Below are 24,226 nucleotides of genomic sequence, written 5' to 3' on the forward strand. Positions count from 1 at the left end.
GATTGTTGTTATAGTACTATTCATTTATTATTATAATATTATTATAATTATTATTAAGTACTACCCAAAATACAAGTTTAAACTCTTGAAAAAAAAAGTGAGATGTCATAAATGGATACAGCCATTCACAGTACAGCCTTCGTGAATTTTCCTCATTTGTGTGAACATATTCAGTGACATCATTAGCCAGACAGACAATGACATTTTCTACTACACTTTTTATGATATTTTTCCATAAATAGATATTTATAAAAAATATTTCTAATCATTTACTAAGTGAAGTATCCAAATACACTGAGGAAGATAGAGATGGCTTTCATATTGCAGTTGGAACCTTCTCTTTATTTTCTTTATGTTAGACAACAATACTGCCTGTATACCGTACATGCAATTCCACCAGAGTGGTATGGTGTTAGATAATAACCCTTTAGCACCCTGACTGCTCAGTAGGCTTCTATTGCATGTTGCTGGCTCAGGGATTTGCACAATAGAAGCCCTACATACTTTTTTCACATTGACCAAGTATAAAAGTAACGGTTACCACCGACAGAAGCACACAGCAGCCACAGCTCAGTCCTGAGGAACAAACAACCAACCATGACCATGGGCAGGGTAGGTACTGAGAGTGATCCATCTACAAAAGTCCAGTAAAATTTTAAATATACACATGTCTTTAATTAATTGGATAAATCATTCAAAAGGCTTCTTGGAGCTCACTTAAAATGGTAATATGAAGCATCGTTGTTCTTTCAGATCATCTTCTACGAGGACAGGAACTTCCAGGGTCGCCACTATGAGACCAGCAGCGACTGCCCTGAGCTGACCTCCTACCTGAGCAGGTGCCACTCCTGCAGGGTGGAGAGCGGCTGCTTCATGGTCTACGACCGCCCCAACTACATGGGAAACCAGTACTTCATGAGGAGGGGCGAGTACGCTGACTACATGAGCATGATGGGAATGTCTGACTGCATCAGGTCTTGCCGCATGATCCCCATGGTACAGTAGGATATTTTTATTCCCTGGACAGTATTTCCTTGAGACACGTTCAAACATTTGTCTGATCTTTTGTTTTATTTTAAATATTTTCTCTACAGCACAGAGGATCCTACAAGATGAGGATCTACGAGAGGGAGAACTTCGGTGGTCAGATGAAGGAGCTGATGGACGACTGTGACAACATCCAGGACCGTTACCGTATGTCCGACTGCATGTCCTGCAACGTGATGGACGGCCACTGGCTGATGTACGAGCAGCCCCACTACAGAGGCAGGATGATGTACCTGAGGCCCGGAGAGTACAGGAGCTTCAGGGACATGGGCATGAGCGGCATGAGGTTCATGAGCATGAGGCGTATCATGGACTCTTGCTACTAAATGTTCAATAAATTCTTCTAAATAAAGTAACCTACCTTTTTATTTTGACTTCTTGTCTCACTGGTTGTTTCTGAGGACTGGACAGTACAGGAGCAGATGTCAGTAGGGATACGATGGTCACCAGTGGGTGTAAATGATCATATGAGGCATATCCCTATATGTAGTAGACTCTCATGCATATAAGGAAATAAAGACTATAATTTGTACAATTTGCTTCAAGAGTCTTGTTATCACTATAAGACAAAACACTTGGCAACACCGCACATTTGCAGTTTGATCGTGTTTAATTTTTATATAGTCTTATATATCTTATAGACACAGATTACAATTTAGATGGTAGTTTCTGCTGCAGACAATACACCATGTAGTGCAAATATTTTTTTTCCAGAAAATGTGCAGACAATTAAATTAATGCAAGTTTTTAATTACTGTATTTTTGGTCTGCTTACAGGATCACATCTTTGTATGATTTTCTAGAGATCATGTCATTTCTACCTATTTATTTAACTACAACACACATATTTGTTCACCTTGACACATTTTGGCTTTAAACAAAAGTGGCAATTGGATTTACTAATTTGTACTAGTTTTGGCAATATCCTGTGTGCCAATAACTCATTTTAGCCCACTGCCAGTGCTGATAGCACTATATGCACTTTTTAAAAAAAAAAAATAACATGCTTTTCAACATTTTCAACCCCTTTCATCAACTGAAATACAGTGAAGCACATCATTTCACAAACAGCACATAGTTTTATTTTGGAGGGGGCAATAAATGTACCTGTAATTTTAAAATTAATATATAAATATTAATATTAATAAATACATCTTTTTACACAGACTATTTTTACACAGTACAAAGATTCAAGTACTTTTGCATAAAATGATGATGTCACAGTGAAGTTGACCTTGGATCTTTTGAATATAAAATGTCATCATCTAATAATTCTATCCTATTAAACATTTGTGGGAAATTTTTGTCATTTTGTGTGTGAATTCTTGAGTTATTGCTGAAACAGGGTTTTGTGAAGTCACAGCAACTATTTGACATTTGACAACCATATTCTACTCACTTCATCCATGAGTCCAAGCGGACATTTGTTTGAAGAAATTCTCTCCAGATGTTGGGACTGAAGACAGACAACCAGTAAACATAATACCTCAGGCCGTGGCTGTCACCAGTGTGACGGCATAAATATACACTTCATAGAGTTTTTCAGTCACAACCAGCAACTTAAATCAAAGATGCTTTGACTTGTGGTTTATGGTGCATGTCAGGTACAAATCTTAGTCCAGTGAGGGTCAAAGGAGGGATACTAACACATTTCCAACACTTCAGGGAAATCAGACTGCGGGTGGATGCTGCGGCGGAGGGGGGATTAATTCAATTTTTGTGAGAGCAGCTGCAAAGACAATATAGTGATATTTATTGTGAGTAGTTTAGCAGTAGCTGCTAAGGTAAAGATATATAGTGTCCATCAGTCCATCCATTCATCTATTTTCTTCTGCTTATCCAGGGTTGCAGTGGCAGCAGGTGAAGCAGGGTATTCCAGATGTTCCTCCCTAGTAATGCTTTCCAGCTCTTTCAGGGGCGGGGGGCCTCTAGTGAGTTTTGGGTTGGCGCTGGGGTCTCCAGAGGAGTGCACCCAGCAGGTAACCTAATCAAAATTCCCAAATCATTTCATCTGGCACCTTATGATACATTGTGTTATGATACATAACATTGTTATGTCTTGGCTGACATGCCTTGTCATTGTCGTGTTCAGGTTGGGGGCGATGCCTGTAGAGTGGTTGCTATTTTCAGAAAGGGGGGGCAGTGGGTTTGCTCCAATTGTTCAAGGTATCACACTGCTTTAAGCTCTCAGAAAGTTTACTCCAGGGTCCTGGAAAGGAAAAAAAAAACAGTTTCAGGTTACCTGACACACCAAATGGTTTGTTACACAGAACCATCTGGAATGTCGTCCTTAGAAACTTTTTGGAAAAGGGCAGGCACTTTCAAAAGACACTTGGCAGGTGACTGGATGAACCATCTGTCTATTGCATCTTAGCACATACTAACTCCAACCAATCACATCAATGTTTCCATGGATGCTTCTCGCTGTCGTCACACCCAAAACCACGCCTGTAGTTGTCACTAGCCCCTCCTAAGATGCTGATTGGCTGCACCATTTTTGGTGCAGACACAAACGGATAACATAAAGCCTGGCAAGATGAATTCTTGCATGGTTTTACAAATCCAGCTGCCTGACAAGGTAAAGATTCAGGGAGAGCGATGCAAATTCCTTCCTGGCCATGGGACAGTGCACCAGCTTTTTCCCCTTAGGAGTTATGCATGTTGTGTAATTTTTTCACTATTTTTCATCATGCCTCTTTGCTCTTTACCACTTGTCAAAACAAGCGCCATAACATAGAACATATTGAGCCCGAAGCTCTGTGGTGTTCACAGATAGGGTTTGTACTATACGCCTTTAGTGGTACAAGTCAAAGGATTTCCTGCAGAATTTCCCTGCATTGAATCAGGCTTTCACCATCTGAAGGGACTCCTGCATGCATCTCCATTTGTATAAGCATATCCTCTTCCTCTCAAATGGCCTGTAATTGGCCGAAGTCTCCCGTCATGGGTTAGAAAACCTGAAAAACACAGCCAAGAGGAGGAGCAGAAATCTAGTTTTCTCTCAGACCACTTACATATACAATATGCTGAAAGGATATGATGGAACTTTTGCCCAGTGATGCCAAAAATAAACTGCTTACCACAGCTTTAAATGTTTATTTCTAATCATACTCATTTCAGATGGCAATAAAATTATATGCTTTCCCACAAATGATGACCGTTGTGGTTTTCTTTGAAAAGCCCTTTGTCCACTGAATATTTATCTTTGGTAAAATGTACAGTTGCTGACTCCTATTATTGTAGGGGGATCAAAAAGTGAGATCAAGCTATAGTTTCAGTAACTGTGGCTTTTGCCCAGCCTATTCATAGAGTTGTGTGTTGTGCAGCTATCAGCAACAATTGTTCATAAAATACTAATGTGTAACTAAATAAACTCCTAAACCATTTTTTTTGAAAAACATAAAGGAAAATTCTCTTTAGAGGTTGTGACCCTGTTAGTATATGGGTAAGCAACTCAAAACTCTATAGGCTTCTATAGTAGGTTGCTGGGTCAGGACTTTGAACAATAGAGGGGCACGCAGTCTTTGTCACTGTCCAGGTATAAATGTACCTTGTCCAGAGAGGCAGGGTATCAGTTCAAAAACAGTTCTCTGAGAGATCTGGGAAACCACCGCAGTCAACATGGGCAAGGTAGGAAACAGTAAAATTATTAAATAATCTTTATTTTGCTAACAATTATTTAAAGAGAATAGTGTAATAAAAAAAAAAAAACTTCTAATACTTTTTTCAGATCATCTTCTACGAGGACAGGAACTTCCAGGGTCGCTCCTATGAGTGCATGAGCGACTGCGCCGACATGTCCTCCTACCTGAGCAGGTGCCACTCCTGCAGGGTGGAGAGCGGCTGCTTCATGGTCTATGACCGCCCCAACTACATGGGAAACCAGTACTTCATGAGGAGGGGCGAGTACGCTGACTACATGAGCATGATGGGAATGAGCGGTGGTATCAGGTCTTGCCGTATGATCCCCATGGTAGGTATAAAACAGACGTATAAGATGTCTTATAAGATATTATACCCTTTTATGTCAGGAAAAACGATGTAACATTTTTCTCTTGTTTCCTAAAATACAGCACAGAGGCCAGTTCAGGATGAGGATCTACGAGAGGGAGAACTTCGGTGGTCAGATGCATGAGCTGATGGACGACTGCGACTCCATCATGGACCGCTACCGTATGTCCGACTGCATGTCCTGCAATGTGATGGACGGCCACTGGCTGATGTACGAGCAGCCCCACTACAGAGGCAGGATGATGTACCTGAGGCCCGGAGAGTACAGGAGCTTCAGGGACATGGGCATGAGCGGCATGAGGTTCATGAGCATGAGGCGTATCATGGACATGTGCTAAATGTACATTTTGACTTCAATAAATGATATAACTTTCTAAATTTTTGTGTCAAAGTATTTCATTTATAATTTCTCCTTTTTTAGTATTCACAAACATTAAGCATTACATTGAAAAATTGTAAGATTGAATTAATTTAAATGTTCTACCATAATGCCACAATGTCACAATCCTGCCATATTCATAGTTAGTTCATTTTTTCTTTGTCACACCAAACATTTGGCCCTCACCATGTGAGACTCTACAAGACAACATTCAAGCACTTATCAAATTTCAAAAACACATATCACAGTATACTGTATATTTGTTCACATAATTTAATGTAACGTACGAATTTTTACATAAATTGTGCGTTAAATAGCAGAAAAAAGAGATTAATTTACAGTCATTTTCCCTATCATTGAGACATTGTATCAATGGACAGTCCACTTGTCCACTTTTAACACTTAATGGTAAAATACAAAAAAAAAAAAAAAAAAAAGAAGGAAAGAAAGAAAGCTAGTAATGTCTTAGTGTATAGACCACCATACTGTGTAATAACTGTACCAACACAGTACCTACCAATACATACATGTAGGTACTGGGTAACAACATCTACATATCTTTTGACTACTGGGTACCTAGTATATCATTATAGGATGTGGATGTTTGCGATGAATTTAGAGAGAATTTTTATGGTAGTTATTTTTCAATTAACGGGTACCTGTTCTATTATTAGTGGATAAGTATGATGGGTAATGCTGGTCCTGGTCATCGGGGCCCACTGACCAGCATGTTTTAGATATTTCCCTGTTTTAGATGTTTCCCCAGCTCATCACCAAGCCTCTGCAGAAGCCTGATAATGACCTGTTCATTTGAATCAGGTATGTTTGAGCACAAAAACACATAAAACATGCAGGGCGATGGACCGTGATGACCAGGATTGGGAAATGCTGCTTTAGATTACAGCGTACATGTCTTATAGTTACTGTGTAATTATATTTAACAAGGTGAGAAGTGTCAGTGCTTCAGAATATTGCCTGCATTTCTTTGTACTGGCTACTATAACTGCTAAGTAAATCATACTTACCCGCTAATAATAGAATAGGTACTCAGCAGTTGAACAATAACCACAGTATAATTTATCTGTAAAATCCAGAATTGTTACCCCCATATCCAGTACCTATAAATATATATATATATATATATATATATATATATGTATATATATTTTCACACATACTTTCCTTTTTAAACAAAGAAATGCACTCGTTCACCTTCTGAATTCAAGTTTCCCTCTTTTTACTGAACTTAATTTGCTGATTAACTCCCCATAAAACATACTATATTTAAATTCCACGTAAAAACATGTAAAACTCACTTAAACTGTTTGTTACTCTGTCCACTCTCCAACAATCACCAGCTCTGGTTTGGTTGAATTAAATCCTTAATTCACCGCGTGAAAAGTCTGACTCTGCAGGCTGTGTTCATCTCATTCCTCACCCAGCTCAGAGCACTCATGGTCAGCTGAGTGGGTGTGCACTGTTCCCCTGGATGAGAGCGTGGTGCAGAGCAGAGGCTGTCACTCTGCCAACCATTAGCAAAATAAAATGACAAATATTGCGCCATAAATCAGCCAAAAAAAACAACCAGCAATGGATTCAGCCCAATATATTCATCCAATCACGCAACCCTTGTAGGTACTGTACTGATAGTTTTTTTTTTTGTTTTTTTTTTGTTAATTACACTGTAACTCCAGAATAAGTATATAGTACACTGTGGGCTGAAATCTAAAGCGTTACCAGAAAGCCTAATCTAATTGTACAAAAATTAGCAGCATACTGAGTGTACTGAATGGAGTTAAAGGTCCATTTAGTAAGATTTATTGCAGAAGTAGAATATAATATTCATACATTCATTAGTGTATAATCACATGAAAGTCATTGAGTTTTCATTACCTTGGAATGAGCCCTTACAGAGTGCAGTACAGGTCCTCATCCACAGAGTCTGCTGTGTTGCACAACCATGTTTCTACAACAGGATAAATCAATCACTTGCCTTTAGATATGGTGTTTTGGGTTTTGCACGTTTGCAGCCACAGAAGGTTCTCTTACACACTTGGAAGGGCAGAGTGAGGCGAAGTGTTTGCCATCTGCAAGTTCCCTGCTAGATGCCTCTAAATCCTACACACTGGTGTGTTAAAAGTTTGATGAAAATGTAGTGGAAGTGGACGTTATCAGTCAAATGACATAAGAGTTAGAATTTGTAAAAGCTGCTTTCAGACAACCCGTGACTGCCACCACCTCGACTGCACGTCGATGTGTTTTGAATCGCAGCAGTAGGCTGCAACATCACCACTGCAGCTCCCGAATAACTCAGATCCTACAAGCTTCTACAGGCTACTGCTAACCACCTCAACTCTTCATGCTGATAAAGTGTACTGTAAAAGGAGGAAATGGTTAGCCAAATGATACAATTAATTCAGCAAGTTTTACTATAGTTATCGTAAAATGTTCTTTATTGTCGCTGATGGCATAGTCAGACTTTGAAGCTGATGTTGCTCCAATACTGTCTCTTCATTGATTTTCATCCCTCTCTGTAGTTTCTGTGGTTGCCATGGTCACAAGTAAACCACAGTGTCAAGTTGAAAAAGTTGAACCATCATGAATGCCTAATGCAACGGCAGACCACACACAGCAGCCACCTGCAGCAGCAGCTCGCTGACTGAGAATATCTTAAAATTGAGGTGAAATTTAAAATGACTCATCCCTTTAAGATCACATCCTCAGTTATATGGTGCACCTATGTGACAAATATGATAAAATAAATCCAACCAATTAATTAATCCTCAGTTTTCAGTGGTGCAGAGCACCAAAGCTGATTCATTAGTTAGCTCATTTAAAATGAAGCAGGAGGAGACTTTTATTGACATAATTTTATTTTTGACACATCCTGTGGTTATGGCAGTGGAAACACTACCACCTTTGTCCACAGGAGCCTCTAAAATCAATGAAATATGGAAGTTCCTCATAGTAACTCGGACTGTAGCACTGACTCCATTAGTTAACTGTTAAAATCAACTTTTGGTGAATTAGCGTCTAAGAAAATGCATGCAGGCTGCTTCTAAGACCAGTTTGTGGCTTTTTTCTATCCTTTTCACAGATGCAAACTAAATTTGATGTAAAAATAAAAATTGATAGACTGTAATTCAAACACATTTTTTCAGATATTAAACACAACTTTCTTACACAATTTTGACCCAATATGTACAAGTGGTTAATTAATCCCTGGTCAATTACACAGTGACCTTCAAGGGAGTTTTCATGTGATAGCTACTAAACACGCAATACACACATATATGTGGAAGTTTGTGGCAGCAAGGCCAATTTCATAAGCTGGCTTTCAGAAGAGCTCATGTCCCTTTCAGGGGAGCTGAACTCTCCCCAGCTCTGATGTAATTTGAATCATGCATACAGAATACACAGTCTTTATCAGCTTGTCCCAGCTCATCACTGAAGATGTTGTTTTGACACAGAATTATTCAAACCCTACCTTTCGATCTCTATGGCAACGTGCCCAGGCAAGCACACACACAGGCAGCACACATGCATGCACAAGTTAAACAGATCAGAACTTTATACACAGGCAAACACGGCTTGGGTAAGGCAGGAAGGCGAGTTCCTATAGTCTAGTAAAGTAGTTTCGTTAGCGATATTTTAAGCGTAATGCATTACTTTACTTCATTACCCAAAAAAGTAATATCGTTACTGTAATCCGTTACTTTGTAACTTGTTACCCCCAACACTGTCTATATATGGGTGTACCCTCAATGCAACACATATTATATGGGATATCATGCCCCTGGGTGGCTTGACTGAAGACACTGTTATTCACACCTCTAAGACAGATGCTAGCTACCAGCTTGGAGTTAGCTTAAAAGCCCCTGTTAGTTGGCTTCTTTTAAAGTGTGCCTGCCAGTGCAGCAATATTTTCAACTTTCATCCTGTCTACAAGATTTGTGGTTCAGGATAAGCACTAAGCCTAAGCTGGCAAAAAAAAGAAGCAGTCTGTTTGCTCTGTCCTCAGCGGTGCGGCCAATCTTTGCTCAACAAGGTCTAAGAATTGTCTGCACCAAAAGGACATTGATGGAGACCACAGCTTGTGCTATTTGGTGTGGCGGGTTGCATTTGTGGAGAAAGTGCTGGGTCAGACTACCATTGCTCAGCAGGACCCACTTCTTATTGAGTCCAGGGTTTGGCTTCACCTGAGTCTGACAGCAAGGAGCTGTTGGTTGACCACTGGTAACTGGACTGACCACATGTAGTATGTTGAGGAGTTAGCCAAGCCTGGGCTGGAGCCCTGTGAGAGGACTAGTGAGCTGCAGTTTGAACTAGTCCCTTACCACGATGATGATGACGTGCCTGACATCAGCCTGGATGTACATGATTTGTCAAAGGATGAACAGGAGGCTTTAGCATTGGGCCAGTATACCACCGCTGCTCAGGATATTGACCACCAGGCCCAGAAAGATTCAGCACCCAGGAGGAAGGAAACACACTCTGCCTAGCTCTGGGACTAAATGGAAAGGGGCTCCAGCAGCAGAGAGACACTGCTGCCCCTCAGTTATTGCCATCAAAAAGGCATCTGCCATGTTTCGTTAAGGGGTCTAGTCCCAAAAGGCATTGCAGTGTAGTGTTCCCACTGTTTGTTACTTTCCTAGTCCTTCAATACTACATTTACATTAATACATTTGCCCCCAGTTCACTGTTAGACTGTTGCTGGTGTCAGGGGGACTGCAAGCCAAATAAATCAGGGCAGGCAGGTCATTCCATTTCCCTCCAGCTCACCAGGGGGAGACAGCCCTTCCCCTACAGTGCTGCAGATTAGGTGTCTCAACATTCAGCTCCTTCAGTGGCGTTCATGCACATCCCCTCAGTGGGCAGAAAGGACCATTGCTATGGGTTACCAAGTCAGACCACCTTGTTTTGTGTCCATAGTGAATACAGTTGTAAACAACTAGGCAGCAACAGTACTGTGGGAGGAAATATACATGCTGTTGAACAAGAGATATATAGGGCAAATTTAAAACCTGTGAGAGTTACAAAAAACAAATGCCTCAGCCTGCAGTATCACTTGCCCCCCGCACCTTCAAAGAAAATGTTGAGGTGGCATAATTCACATTTAAGCATATCTGCAGCAAATCTACAGAAAAGCTTATTAACACTAAGCCATGTTTTCTTTTCTGGAAATATGCTCTGTTTCCAACTGAGCACATCTGTCAGAGCACAGAGTGGCCACGGTTCACCAATGCCTCACTCAGTTTCAGCTGGGAGGCAGACTGCGTTTCTGACCGATTTTACAGCTAATGATCATGATAGCATCAATGATCGCTATAGTACCACTTGGGCTGTTAAAGATGCAAGCCTTTCAGTATTGAGTTTGGTCTCCCCAGCTGCGTGTGCTGCATAAAGCAGGCTTTACATTAACCATCTGGAGTGTTCTTGGCCTTGAAACATTTTTGTCTGGTTCTGATAGGCCAACATGTTCTAATGAAGATGGACAATACAACAGTAAGTGTACAGAAATGAGACGATGTCGTGCTTTACATGTAGCACAAGAGGTTCACAGAGGGACACAAGGACATGAAAGACGACTGCAGGAGCAGAAGGCCTTCAACGAGCATGAATGAGGCCAACGTTGAGCGCGTGAGGCAGGTGGTGTGTTGCGATCGTTGGCTGACTGTTCAACTGATCACAAGTGGGCTCGGCATTAACCATGACAGCGTCTGGAAGATTATCACAGAATATTTGGGCATGCAGAAGATTTGGGCACGCAGAAGATCTGCATGAAGATGGTGCCAAAGCTGCTGAACGATGACCAGAAGGAGCGGTACATGCAGGTGTGTCAGGACATCCTCGAGTGTCTTGTAATCTTCTGTTGGAGTTTTCCCCAGCCGGACCAGAAACTTCAGGTTGGTTTGTTGCTCTCTGCCCATCGCTTAACAGCCTGAAATTAAGGAGCTGATAACAAAAGCATGTGAACAAATATACAATGCCTGCAGAGAGCTGAGATTGCAGTTATATACTCCCCGATATGACGTCACATGCTGTGGGGCAATCATTTTCTTTTTCTCAGAGCCACCCATGTCCTGGGTCGCCTGAATGTGGGGGCTACCTTCTCTCCAGAAGGGGACCTCTTGTGAGGGAATGGAGGTTACAACTAGTGGTGGAAGCTTAAATTTAGCTCCAGGTAAATACCCACTTGCCTCTTTTCTTTTCCATGATAGACCACTCCCCTGAGGATGGATACACTAGAACACCTGTGGCCCCACAGAATATGTATGCATTTCCCCTAGTGGAAACTGCCTGTTTTGGAGAGGATGCACTGTCATGGTCTGTCCCAGATCTTGATGGCTCCTTGGTGCCCGGCCAAGTCGTGGTATGCTGCTGGCAGCAAAGCTTCCTCTCCACAAGGACCTTCACTCTCAGACAGGAGTGGAGATGTTTCAATCGCACCCAGAGCTGTTGTGGCTGCATGCCTACCCGCTGAGAGGACCAATTTCATGTCTAAAGCCCCACGTGTGGTGGCAATGATCCAAATCGTGAGGGCATCATCCACAGAAGGCTGATATGCATATAAGTGGCGGGTGTTTGATTAGTGGTGTCAGGAGTGGTGCTCCATCCTTTCAGGTGCTGCTGTATAAAGGTCTCTCCTTATCAATGATTAAAGTTTATTTGACAGTTACATTTGCCCGCCATGTTGGCTTTGATGAAGTGACATCATATACTCACCTTTTTGCCATAAGGCCTGTGGTTAAGTGTCCAGTGTCCCTTCATGGGATGTGGTACTCTGGTACTCATCCTCCATTTGAGCCCATTAAGTCTGAAATTTCTTTCATATAAGTCTGCACTGCTGCTTACTTTGAGTTCCACAAAGGGGGTGCACTATCTTCACGCTTTATCTGTGCATCTGTACCAAGTTCATTCCAGATGGCTGCAAGGCTACACTGGGCCCAAATGTAGCATATTTGCCTAAGGTTAACCTCGCGCCCTTTAGTAGTATGGCTTTTGAGCTCAATCTTTTGTCCTCCTCCTTTTGCATCAGAGGAGCAGAGGAGGTTGCATTATACGTGTGCTGCACACCTACATAGACTGCACTCAGAGTAAGTGTTTATCCGACCAATTATTTGTCTGCTTTGCAGATCTGGCCAGGGGCAAAAACAGCTGCTTTCTCACTTGATTGTGGAAGTTTTCTCCGTAGCTTATGATAGCAGAGGTCTTCCATTGCCTCACAGTGCAAGAGCACATTTGACCAGGGGCATGGCAACATCATGGGCTTTCTTTAAATAGGTATCTATAAGTGATATCTATGCTGCTGCCTGTTGGTCATCACCACACAGGTTTGCTCGTTTTACCATGTGGATGTGACAGCTCCTTCAGTGGCTCATTCTGTCCTCTCCGCTGGCTCTGTGATGCACTGGAGTGCTGGAGGATAGACTCTGGTTCAGTGGCTGTTCTGTGGGGCGTGATTACATGTCATATACAATATGTGTTATATCTTGACCCTTTCCGTCAGGGGAACAGAAGTTTCAGTCATAGCATTTCATTTCTGCAGCCATGGGCAGTTTTAAGTCCCAGCAGTGACATTTTGGACTTATGTTCAAATGTGTTATATGATTCTTGGTAAATATATACACAGTCTAAACACAACTTTTATTCGTGTCCCATAACTGTGGTCTCAATGTTCAGATACATGAAATTATTCCAGATAAAATTGTGTCATGTAAATTATCCTTTATACCATAGACAAATCATTACATGAATTACCTTTGATGTATATTAGATGCTAGGAGTCAAAGCTAACATAGCAGACCTTGCTAGCAGCCATTTATCTGCAAAATTAGCAAAAATGTCAAGTCAGTTTCACAACAGTTTCAGATGTTGCGGTAAAGATCTTGTGTTGTGACAGAGACAGCTTCTAGGCAAAAAAATGGCTAACTTCAGTATTTTTTAACCTGGAGCCCAATTTTACATATTTCTGTGTCTGAGTGAATAATGGATACAACAGTTTTGAAAACTGGTCCAGTACTGAGACAGACTGCAATGTAATCCAGCTAATGTAAACAATAGCTATTGTTAAGGGTTACAGTATCACCAATTACCATTAACATCGTGTCCTCACCAACACAAGATGTCATTACTGCTTTATTGTAGTTATTAATATGATTTTATTTGCAATCATTATTTTAACACTTCAGTAGAGATGATTTACAGGTTAAAACTGTAATATCTGCCACGAAAAGCAACATATTTTCTTTTGTGTGTCTGAATACAATTGATTGATAGGTTACTGTCTAAATGTTCCAGTGTGTAGAGAAAGTTATGAAATGCCCTATTTTTTAAGATCATTTCTGTATTTACAATGGCATACAAAGCTTGATGAAAATACATTTATTTATTGTAGAAGTTTATTATTTTAGAAATTAAAAAAACAAATAAACATAAATGTTTAAGAACAAAGGGTGAAAACCATGAAAAAATAAATATGTTTAAACTTTACTGACTACATACAACTTTGGGTACCTATTTATATATGTTACAACCTCTAATATTAAAATTAATATAACATACAGGTTGATTTTTACTAATTTGGAGTCAAATATTAAGTTGTAGAAACACCTCTGTGCAATGATCCTTACCATTAGCCTATTTATATTTTTAGCATTATATATATTTTGAATTTGCACCTTATTGATATTTGATATTTGAGATCCTTGTATTTATTAGACAACAGTATAACAGTAGCTTCAGTATAATAAAAGTTCTATCTGATACAGTGAATACAATAAATGGGAAACTAAGTTAAAGTGCATATGAGTTATTGTTCAGCATACACAAAATCAGTCAGAGAGGGGAACAAAGGATTCAAAAATCATTATTTTATTTAAGTTAAAAAAGTCCAGGAACATAAATTTCACTTTTCTGATGAACGGGTTAGGTTAGGTTGCCAGTTATTTTTTATGGTTAACATATACAGCTGGATAAACAAGTTTTGTTCATACATATGTGCATTATATACTGACTGTCAGACTATTGTTGTCACACAAAAGGATGTTCATGTCTATAAATTGTCCACTTACCAATCAGAGGGCCATACAGTGTATTTTGAAATGTGTAAAAGAGACTATTGTTTGGTCCTCTGCATTGTAACTTCAAAAAATGCTCATTGTATTGACTTCCCTATAGAAAAATCCATTCTAAAGTCTTCTAGGGGATCCAGTCACATGGAAATGTGACAAATGCCCTCAGCACTCTATAGGCCTCTATACCATGTTGCTGGGTCAGGCATTTACACAATGGGAGCCACAGATTCTTTGGGTTTGGTCAGGTATAAAAGTAACAGTTAAAACAGGACCAGCATCAGTGCAGCAGCAACGCAGTTCTCTGAAGAACTAACACAACAACCATGACCATGGGCAAGGTAAGCACACTCATCTCACCAGTGGTTTTGGGTTGTTTATCAATCAGTATTATTTTTTAGCTTAAATCCTTATTCCTCATGTTTTGTCCTTTTTCCAGATCATCTTCTACGAGGACAGGAACTTCCAGGGTCGCTCCTATGAGTGCATGAGCGACTGCTCTGACATGACCTCCTTCCTGAGCAGGTGCCACTCCTGCAGGGTGGAGAGCGGCTGCTTCATGGTCTACGACCGCCCCAACTACATGGGAAACCAGTACTTCATGAGGAGGGGCGAGTACGCTGACTACATGAGCATGATGGGAATGAGGGACTGCATCAGGTCTTGCCGTATGATCCCCATGGTAGGTCTAAAACAACATCTGGCATATTATAGTACTCTGACAGGTGGCAAGCCCACAAAACTTGATATCAGAACATTAAATTTGTATTTGTTTTCTCCAAAAAACAGCACAGAGGCCAGTTCAGGATGAGGATCTACGAGAGGGAGAACTTCGGTGGTCAGATGCATGAGCTGATGGACGACTGCGACAACATCATGGACCGCTACCGTATGTCCGACTGCATGTCCTGCAACGTGATGGATGGCCACTGGCTGCTGTACGAGCAGCCCCACTACAGAGGCAGGATGATGTACCTGAGGCCCGGAGAGTACAGGAGCTTCAGGGACATGGGCATGAGCGGCATGAGGTTCATGAGCATGAGGCGTATCATGGACATGTAAAAACAGTCAAATATGTCTAAACAAGCTGAAATAAAAGTTTTTTGACAAAATACTTCTACCTGTACTGTTATTTCTGCTTACAACTACCCTTAATGAAATGTGTATAGTAGGGGTCTTGAAGTAGAGTTACAAACTTGTCTTGTAGAAAACTAGCACATATCCCTTCATTTAACATAAATTTAGTGGACGATTAAAAGGTCATTTCTGGTGATATTTAGGGTATGTCACCTAAATACTTTGTTTGTTTTTATATCTTTTTTGATATGAAAAAAAACTTAAATATGAGTGATAAGAATGATAGAGGTTGCACATTTGCTATTTATTAAAGCTCCTAGAACAACAAATACCTGAGTCCAAGTTAATAATAACAGACAACAGACGGTCACGGTAACCACCCATGGCACAAACATTTTTGTGGTCTAAAGTAACTCCTACCATTGATTTTTACATTATTTCAGTATTTTACTCTAAAAACTAGTTGTCAAAATTAAAAAAAAATAAATGATGACAGTAGTTGTAGAGTGACAACATAACAGAACTTTTCAGACAAGTGCAAGTGCATCATAACCTCAACTACAGACATTTCCAAAAATGTCACAAGACCACTGAACCAAACTAGTGGCAGACCTCAAGTACAGAAGTCATAGTTACCATGACATTGGTTGGTCATTTGGTTATTTTTGGGAACCAAAACAATTTATTAGGTTGAGCAAAATGTCATGGCTTTGTTCAAATAAGTACATAATATTATAAGTCATGTAAAACTTTAAAAAAGTCAACTTTGACTTTAAGATTCAGTGACTTTAAGGAGGACAGTCCTGCTTTGATCATTAACAAGATGTCAGGATCACTACTGTTCAGATTTCAGAGAGATTCAGGAGGAATATCCTCGACTCCCCCAACAACGATGAGTCCAGTGATTTTAATTCACTTTGACCTTCACTCTAATGCCGTTATCATGTTAAAATTGAACCTCACAAACACATGATGTATATTGTCCAGAGTACTTTTTTCTTTTTTTTTCTTTGTTTTGCTCACATTTAAAACAAATTAACGACTGTCTTTTCTGCATTTGTGTTTCCTGTATTGGCTACTGTAGTTAACTACTACTGCATATTAAAGTTTGTAATACTCTACTTAGTGTTGTCTACATACTGTTGTTGTTGTTGTCTCATTTTAATATTTTAGACATATCAAAACAAAATGTATATGCTTAACATATTAACAAAACATGAATTCACAACAACCACACAAATAAAATTTCAAAAAAAATTATGAAATAAACAAGCTCATTATTTTAAAGCAACAGTTTGACATTTTGTGAAAACGCATTCACTTCCTGGCTCCTGAGACCAAAAAAGTAGGTTTTCAAAAATGTTGAAATATTCCTTTGATATCCTGTTAGGTTAATGTACATATTATTTATTTATTTATGGTCTATTTGATAGGAACAGATACATGTAGTACACGTAGAAAAACAACTATCAGATACAAGGATCCTAGTGTTTTTGGCAAATGCTACTTTGCAATATCCATCTATAGAAGTGCTTTTATGAAAACAAACAATTGGAAGATTTACATAAAAAGATGGTAAACTAATAACACAAAATATCATATAACTTAGTAAATGCTGAGCACTGTGGCGGGGACCAATTTTTTCAAGTTGGTCACTGTGATGTTGTCAGGCTCTATCTCATTCCAGTACCAATACTTTTTATCAGAAAATGCCTCCTATACTGCCTAAAATGTTGGATCACAAATCTGTGGTACACAAATCTGTGCAATGATCCAATACCACGTAATTTATTAACATCAAAACAGGACCTTGCTTCTTCCCAGCAGCGTCCCATACACCATATTTTTGCTCAAGATGGTGAAGTCATGTTCTATGGAATTCTTTCTCATAACATACTGCTATCGGGTTGGTGCTCTGTATCAGCTGATACACAAAGTTTTTTTTAAATAATCTTTTTGATTATTTTTTGATAATACATGCATAACTCAGGTACAATGTTCCCCCCAAAAATAGGGAAATACATTCAGTCATATTCTAGATGATCCCTGACCTGCCTCCCCATCCCATCCTTCCTTGTGTGATCGTACATTATTTCCACAAATGAGTAAAACCAACAAAAAAACTTATAAACAGAATAACATAGCAGTATACAGTTACCAATTTAAATTAAATGATAAATTACATGGTCTAGATACATAATGAACAAAAAGGAGAATCATAGAAGCATAATGATAAAAAGGTAAAATTAATGGCAGAGGTGCATAGATATCAGAGGAAAAACTGTTGATTCAAAAAATACAGATTTTAAAAAAAGTAATAATGGTAAAGAAAAAAATAAATAAAACAAAAAAGAAAGGGAATAAAAGTTGATTGGACTGTCCTTGGCAGTAAATTGCTATTGACTATTTTTATGTATATTAAACAGTCTGTGTATGACAAACTATGTAGGTTCTATAGCTACATGAATCTAATTGAAATAAAATTCTTTACTATATGTATCTTTGTTGCAGGATTTCATCATTTATGAAAATATTAACATTATACAATTGTAACACTGTGATGAAATATTGGTTCTGTCTGAATTACATTAAAAAACAAAAAGTTAGAACAGTTTGTGTACAGAACCTCAGTTAAATTTCTCTTCATACAGTTATGTATTTTTGCTGGAACAAATTTATTACACCAAAGCTTAAATCTAAAATATCTACAGACACAAAAAATATGCGGCATACAGGCCATAAACTCAGTTTTTAACAGTCACATGAGCCAACCTATTCACATGTAGCACTGTTGGGAATGCTTTCTATGATGAGAGAAAAGGCTTTTCTAAAGACTGCGAGGTACCCAGTCCCTGAAAAAATGGGCATAACCACTGCATTCTATTGGCTTCAATGGTAAGTTGCTGAGTAAGGGGTTGTCTGAGGGGGGCCACTGATTCTTTACGTTTGGTCAGGTATAAAAGGAAAGGGTTAAACCAGGTAGTCAGGCAGTTCAGGAGCAAGAGCAACAACTCATCCACAACCAACATGAGCAACATCGGCATGAACATGAGGGGCAAGGTAATCTTTTTGTAATTAGCAGGAAATTACTGTTTACAAAATTAGATCACCATGTTCACCTCGCTACTTTATTTCTAACCATTACTATTAACTTTTTTTCCAGATCATCTTCTACGAGGACAGGAACTTCCAGGGTCGCTCCTATGAGTGCATGAGCGACTGCTCTGACATGACCTCCTACCTGAGCAGGTGCCACTCCTGCAGGGTGGAGAGCGGCTGCTTCATGGTCTACGACCGCCCCAACTACATGGGAAACCAGTACTTCATGAGGAGGGGCGAGTACGCTGACTACATGAGCATGATGGGAATGAGGGACTGCATCAGGTCTTGCCGTATGATCCCCATGGTAGGTACATAACAGCATCTGCCATTCTATTATGGGTGACAACCCCACAAAACTTGATATTAAGACATTTTGTATTTGTTTTCTTCAAAAAAAACAGCACAGAGGCCAGTTCAGGATGAGGATCTACGAGAGGGAGAACTTCGGTGGTCAGATGCATGAGCTGATGGATGACTGCGACAACATCATGGACCGCTACCGTATGTCCGACTGCATGTCCTGCAACGTGATGGACGGCCACTGGCTGATGTACGAGCAGCCCCACTACAGAGGCAGGATGATGTACCTGAGGCCCGGAGAGTACAGGAGCTTCAGGGAGATGGGCATGAGCGGCATGAGGTTCATGAGCATGAGGCGTATCATGGACTCTTGCTACTAAATGTTCAATGAATGAAATACCACCAAAATAAAGTATTTGCTGCACTAGCCTACTTTCTGACTTCTGTCAAGCTTATTTCCCAACTGTCACAATAAATTATTCTGCAGTATTTTACCAAAAAATATTTAATGGATCATGAAATTAAATATATTTGAATTATTTTGCAACAAGCAGTTGTTAACAAGCAAACATTATGGCCTACTGATTACTGAAAAATGACAACAACATCAAATTTTGAAAGAGATGTAATTATTTTATTTAGTAACCCACATATTTCATGTTATTGTAGCAATAAAAAAGTTAACTTGACTACCAAGGATAACTCAAAACCTCTGGTGATACACTGAACATAGGAAAAACACATGCATTACAGGTATATACCTTAAGTGATGTAACTAATCTACTTACTTTAACCACAATCATGGTCTTTTCTAAGCCTAACAAGGGAGTTTTATTGCCTAAACAGACCTTTTAGGCAATAAATGGTCCAGACTATTGCAGCGTTAACTATGTGTTTTATTGCAACCATGACAACAAAGGTCACCTGATTATTGTTACCATGACAACAAAGACAACCTTACATTTTCACATCAAATACTAAGATAGCGATTCCCATCGTGTTGGACCATGAAAGTACTATAGGTGGGCATGAGAGGTCAGTAAATATAAATACATACAACTTTTTTAAGCTTTAATGTTGTATGTTTGAAATTACCATGAAATACTTTGAAATAATTTTTTAAAAAGTATTCAGAACTAATAAAACAAAGCAATTACATATGATCCTCACATCGTATTTAGTGACCTGTTGCATTAACACCGGAATGCATGCTTTTTTGTCATCATCGGTAGCCTATAACTAGTCTTGTGTTGTTCAGAGTTGTTATTAAAGGTTTGGGTGAGCTGCGAAAGATTTTCAGATTTCAAATTAGGCTATGGCATTCTCAAGTTTGGGAATGACTGCACTAAGATATTAAGTGCAAAAACCTCAAGGAGCAATGATTTTGTGTGTTTGGGCTTTACGGGCTGTCAAAAAAATAAGGTTTCAGTCCAGTGGGACATGTTTCAGACAACTGAGACAACAGAATAATGGGCCAGCTGAACAAAGGGAAGTCTCTATGTAGGCAATGTGTTTTCTAAATAATGTGCATGTGTTGCCAAATAGACAGTGTTTTCTTGCTTTATGAGAGTTTTGTCCATTTACGTATGTTTGGGCCATGACATAATACAGAATTTTAAAAGCAAATTTTTGACTAACACATTCATTACCCAAAAGACAATTGACATGGCAGATTTTACAAAATGCATGCCCCTTTCCTTCAAACTTGTCCTTAAGAAACAGGAATGTTATACAGGTCATACAGGATTTATACACACTGCACAGTGTCTGAAGCAGGGTGTGACAAAAGGTAAATTTTGAAATTCTGCCAGAAATCAGGAGATATACAGGAGAATTATGATCACATGAAAAAAATAGGGAGAGGGCAATGAAAAACAGGAGACTCCTGGGAAAGTTGTGAGGGTTGGCAATTATATACAAAGGTTAACCACAAGAGGGGGCTCAGCAGGTAACATGGGTTCAAAGCAACAAAATCCCCCACCTACGCCTCATGTAAATTCAATATTAAGAATAATATAGTACACACTAAGACTTTATTTATGGTCCTTTCAAATACCAATGAAATGTATCGGTCTATGGTAAATTACTCAACATGGGTAGAGTTTGACTTCATGCACATTGACCAAGCAGCAAAAAATAGCTATCTAAACATATTTCCAGAATGTAGAATTAGATAGAGTTTAATTGTGTTTGTTCTTCAGTACTTAAGTATTCCCTTATGTGTTTCCTTAGTTAATTTTAAGAGATCCCTAACAGTCTTGAAAAAGGTTAAATAATTCTGGAATGCAACACATTTTCGGGACAGGGAAAATCCAGTGGATGTTACCTGTTTTGCATCCAACATGTGCTTTATATTTATTCCATTTTCATCAGCCCAAGGTGGACAGATGCCATTCCCAAAAAATACATGGTCAGGGAAAAGCTGGGGAACTGCTTAACAGGGGCGGATCTAGGAGTCAAGGAGATCTGGGGCTAAGCCCAGAGACAGTCTTTTTTTTTTTAATTTTCATTCTCATCCCAGCCGAGTGCGAAGCAGCAGTATTGCGGGCATTGCACCGGTCTGCCGTGGGAAAGAAGGAGCTGAGCCGCAAGGCGAAGCTCTTGATTTTCCAGTCAATCTACGTTTCTATGGTCATGAACTTTGGGTCTTGGGATCCTCCCGGAAGACCTGGAGGAAGTGTCCAGAGAGAGGGAAGTCTGGGCATCCCTGCTCAGACTGCTGCCGCCATGACCCGGCCCCGGATAAGCGGAAGTCAGTGGATGGATGGAATTTTCATTTGCTTCCATGTGCACCAAAATAAGTTTTTTTTTTTCTTTTTTGCTTCTGCACACAAAATATTTTGCAACCCTACTGAAATCCATAAGATTTGCTGCCACTTTCTGTGGATGGCTGTCCCAGTGGCTTTTTTAAAAAATGTCCCTTTGGCAGCCAAACTTTCTTTGCATGAGCTGGCTCGACAAAACCTAAAACCCCAGTCAGAGATAACGGGTATAACAATGGTGGTTATCAACTTGCTTTCTTAATCCAGGCTTTCGTCTTCAGACTCTGTGCACATTCACATAAAAGCGGTGTTTGTTGTGTCATTTGACTCTTCTTCCGCATGAAATGAAGCGATCGCAAGCCACCTACTTAAGTCAAAATGATCAAGTTGTTATAATTAGGCGCTGTGGAAAATATACAAAATACATTATGGCAAAAAGCAACATTGATGCTGCAAATGAAGCAGGAGAAGAAGTATGCTTACTGATCGACTAAATGTGGTCTTCATGCTGCCATTTATTCTAACACGAAAACTGCACAACAATAAAACTCCATACAGCAGATTTAACCATGACGCAGTCTGTCTGACACTGTCCTATGATGAGAGAGACGTGGAGATCACATAAGTTTTTGGCCAAACCAACATAAAATGAGTATAACTGATTTAAGATTGTCTGTGATAAATGATGATGAATTTTCTAATCAGTGATCTGAGCTGCAATATCACCAAGACAAAATGGATAACAGTAAAAAGCACGGTGGTGCAGTGGTTAGCACTGCTGCCTCACAGCAAGAAGGTCCTGGGTTCAAATCCCCTAGCTGGCTGGGGTGCTGGGGCCTTTCTGTGCGGAGTTTGCATGTTCTTCCCATGTCTGTGTGGTTTCTGTCCAGGTTCTCTGTCTTTCTCCCACAGTCCAAAGACGTGCATGCTAAGTTAATTGGTGACTCTAAATTGTCAATAGGTGTGAGTAGTTGTCTGTCTCTATGTCTCAGCCCTGCAATGAACTGGCGACTTGTCCAGGGTGAACCCCGCCTCTCGGGATAGGCTCCAGCCCCCCACGACCCTTCGGGAATAAGCGGTTACAGAAAATGGATGGATGGCATTCAAAGTGCCTGTAGTTGCTTCATCAATATTTTAGTGTGTGGATTATATACGATGTAAATTTAAAGTGTTAATATGATCTGGAGCAAACGGGAAAAATGACTCAGCATCACCAAACGGAGGTTACCATGACAGCGCAATGCATACAGTTTGTGTTGCTGTTAGATTACATTATGTAACATTTTTACATGATATGGATTCATTCAGTGATATTACAAACATACAGCAGCTATATCGCTCATAAACAAACTTGTTAGGACAATAATATTAATAATAATAATTAAAGAATGGCTCTGAATATAACCTGCTCCCGACCAGGTTATGAGTTTAGCATCGGTTACCATGGTGAGCCAGCCAGATTAAAAGAGAGCCACCTTCATGACACTGAAAACCCTGGCTTTAGACTCAACATACCTCGCTAACCCATTAATCTTGCTTTGTAGTACACTCCTCTGTACTAAGTGACCTGGCAGCCATCCAAAACAGATTTGGCTCACATTTGAAGCAGAGTGGAGTGGAGAGCTGCTTCTGGGGCGCATTGAGGCACTGCTGGTGGAACCACGAGCATTGTGTAGGATAACTGCAATCAGCTCTGCCTAGAGCTTAAGATCTGTGCCTAAACCTGATGGGTCGGGCCTTATTTGTCACATATTTCACCGGCTCATTTTGGGGTTGGTCTGTATTAATTTTTTTTTTTTTTTTTCATTTATCTCACAATTTAATCCAATTCTGTGCATGTATTCTCGCTGTACCTGCCAACTCCACTGTTCCATAGACGGAAGCTTGTTAAGAAAATTGTCGGACTCAGGGCGGCTGTTTAGCTCAGTTGGTAGAGCATCCGCCCCATGTATGGAGGTTGTTGGTCCGCTGCAGCAGCCGCTGGTTGGATTTCCGCTTGCAGCCCTTTGCTGCGTGTCATCCCCTCTCTCTTCGTCCCCCTTTCCTGTCTACTCTTCAGCTATCCTATCAAAGGCAAGAAAAGCCCAAAAACATAACTTGAAAAAAGAAAATTGTCAAACTCTAATAAGCTGAAATATGCTAATGAGGGTTGGGTTCAGGTCGGTTTCGGACAGAATGTTGTTAGGCTCAACTTTTCAGGCCTGATTAAAGCTCTACCTTCAGTTAATGTGGCATAGCTGTAACACAATGCAGCCGCGCCTGGTGGAACCAAGCCCTTATACTTAGCTTACCTTTTTTATGCATCATTTTTAAGTACTCATAAAAGTTTGATGGTGTCCCAGCCATAACAGTAAGTATTGCCTTGCAGGTTATGCATTGTGTGTTTACATTTAGACACAGAATCAGATGAAATCTTTGTGGTTTAGGAAGCCAGATTTTATTACAGAGGATTTGGCTGACATCTCCTCACAGAC

At 39.9% G+C, this 24,226-nt stretch overlaps 4 protein-coding genes across 4 annotated transcripts; all 4 read left to right on the top strand.

Annotated features, from left to right (window-relative positions):
• The first annotated feature begins 549 nt into the window (after positions 1 to 549).
• On the top strand, positions 550 to 1,421 carry LOC146322400 (gamma-crystallin M3-like). The gene is made up of 3 exons (XM_084724393.1): positions 550 to 612; positions 754 to 996; positions 1,095 to 1,421. Exons 1-3 carry the CDS (start codon positions 598 to 600, stop codon positions 1,371 to 1,373), a joined length of 537 nt encoding a protein of 178 aa, XP_084580519.1. The 5' UTR covers positions 550 to 597; the 3' UTR covers positions 1,374 to 1,421.
• A 3,125-nt stretch (positions 1,422 to 4,546) lies between these two features.
• On the top strand, positions 4,547 to 5,436 carry LOC146322401 (gamma-crystallin M3-like). The gene is made up of 3 exons (XM_084724398.1): positions 4,547 to 4,677; positions 4,778 to 5,020; positions 5,121 to 5,436. Exons 1-3 carry the CDS (start codon positions 4,669 to 4,671, stop codon positions 5,394 to 5,396), a joined length of 528 nt encoding a protein of 175 aa, XP_084580524.1. The 5' UTR covers positions 4,547 to 4,668; the 3' UTR covers positions 5,397 to 5,436.
• Positions 5,437 to 14,701: 9,265 nt separating this feature from the next.
• On the top strand, positions 14,702 to 15,625 carry LOC146322402 (gamma-crystallin M3-like). Its single transcript, XM_084724396.1, has 3 exons — positions 14,702 to 14,852; positions 14,951 to 15,193; positions 15,301 to 15,625. Exons 1-3 carry the CDS (start codon positions 14,838 to 14,840, stop codon positions 15,571 to 15,573), a joined length of 531 nt encoding a protein of 176 aa, XP_084580522.1. The 5' UTR covers positions 14,702 to 14,837; the 3' UTR covers positions 15,574 to 15,625.
• A 2,946-nt stretch (positions 15,626 to 18,571) lies between these two features.
• LOC146322403 (gamma-crystallin M3-like) lies at positions 18,572 to 19,422 on the top strand. Its single transcript, XM_084724391.1, has 3 exons — positions 18,572 to 18,648; positions 18,752 to 18,994; positions 19,092 to 19,422. The coding sequence occupies exons 1-3, from the start codon at positions 18,616 to 18,618 to the stop codon at positions 19,368 to 19,370; spliced, it is 555 nt and encodes a 184-aa protein (XP_084580517.1). The 5' UTR covers positions 18,572 to 18,615; the 3' UTR covers positions 19,371 to 19,422.
• The last annotated feature ends 4,804 nt before the right edge of the window (positions 19,423 to 24,226 follow it).

Source organism: Lutjanus erythropterus, chromosome 8 (assembly GCF_056507025.1).
Source record: "Lutjanus erythropterus isolate fLutEry1 chromosome 8, fLutEry1.hap2, whole genome shotgun sequence".
NCBI classification, from domain to species: Eukaryota; Metazoa; Chordata; class Actinopteri; order Lutjaniformes; family Lutjanidae; genus Lutjanus; species Lutjanus erythropterus.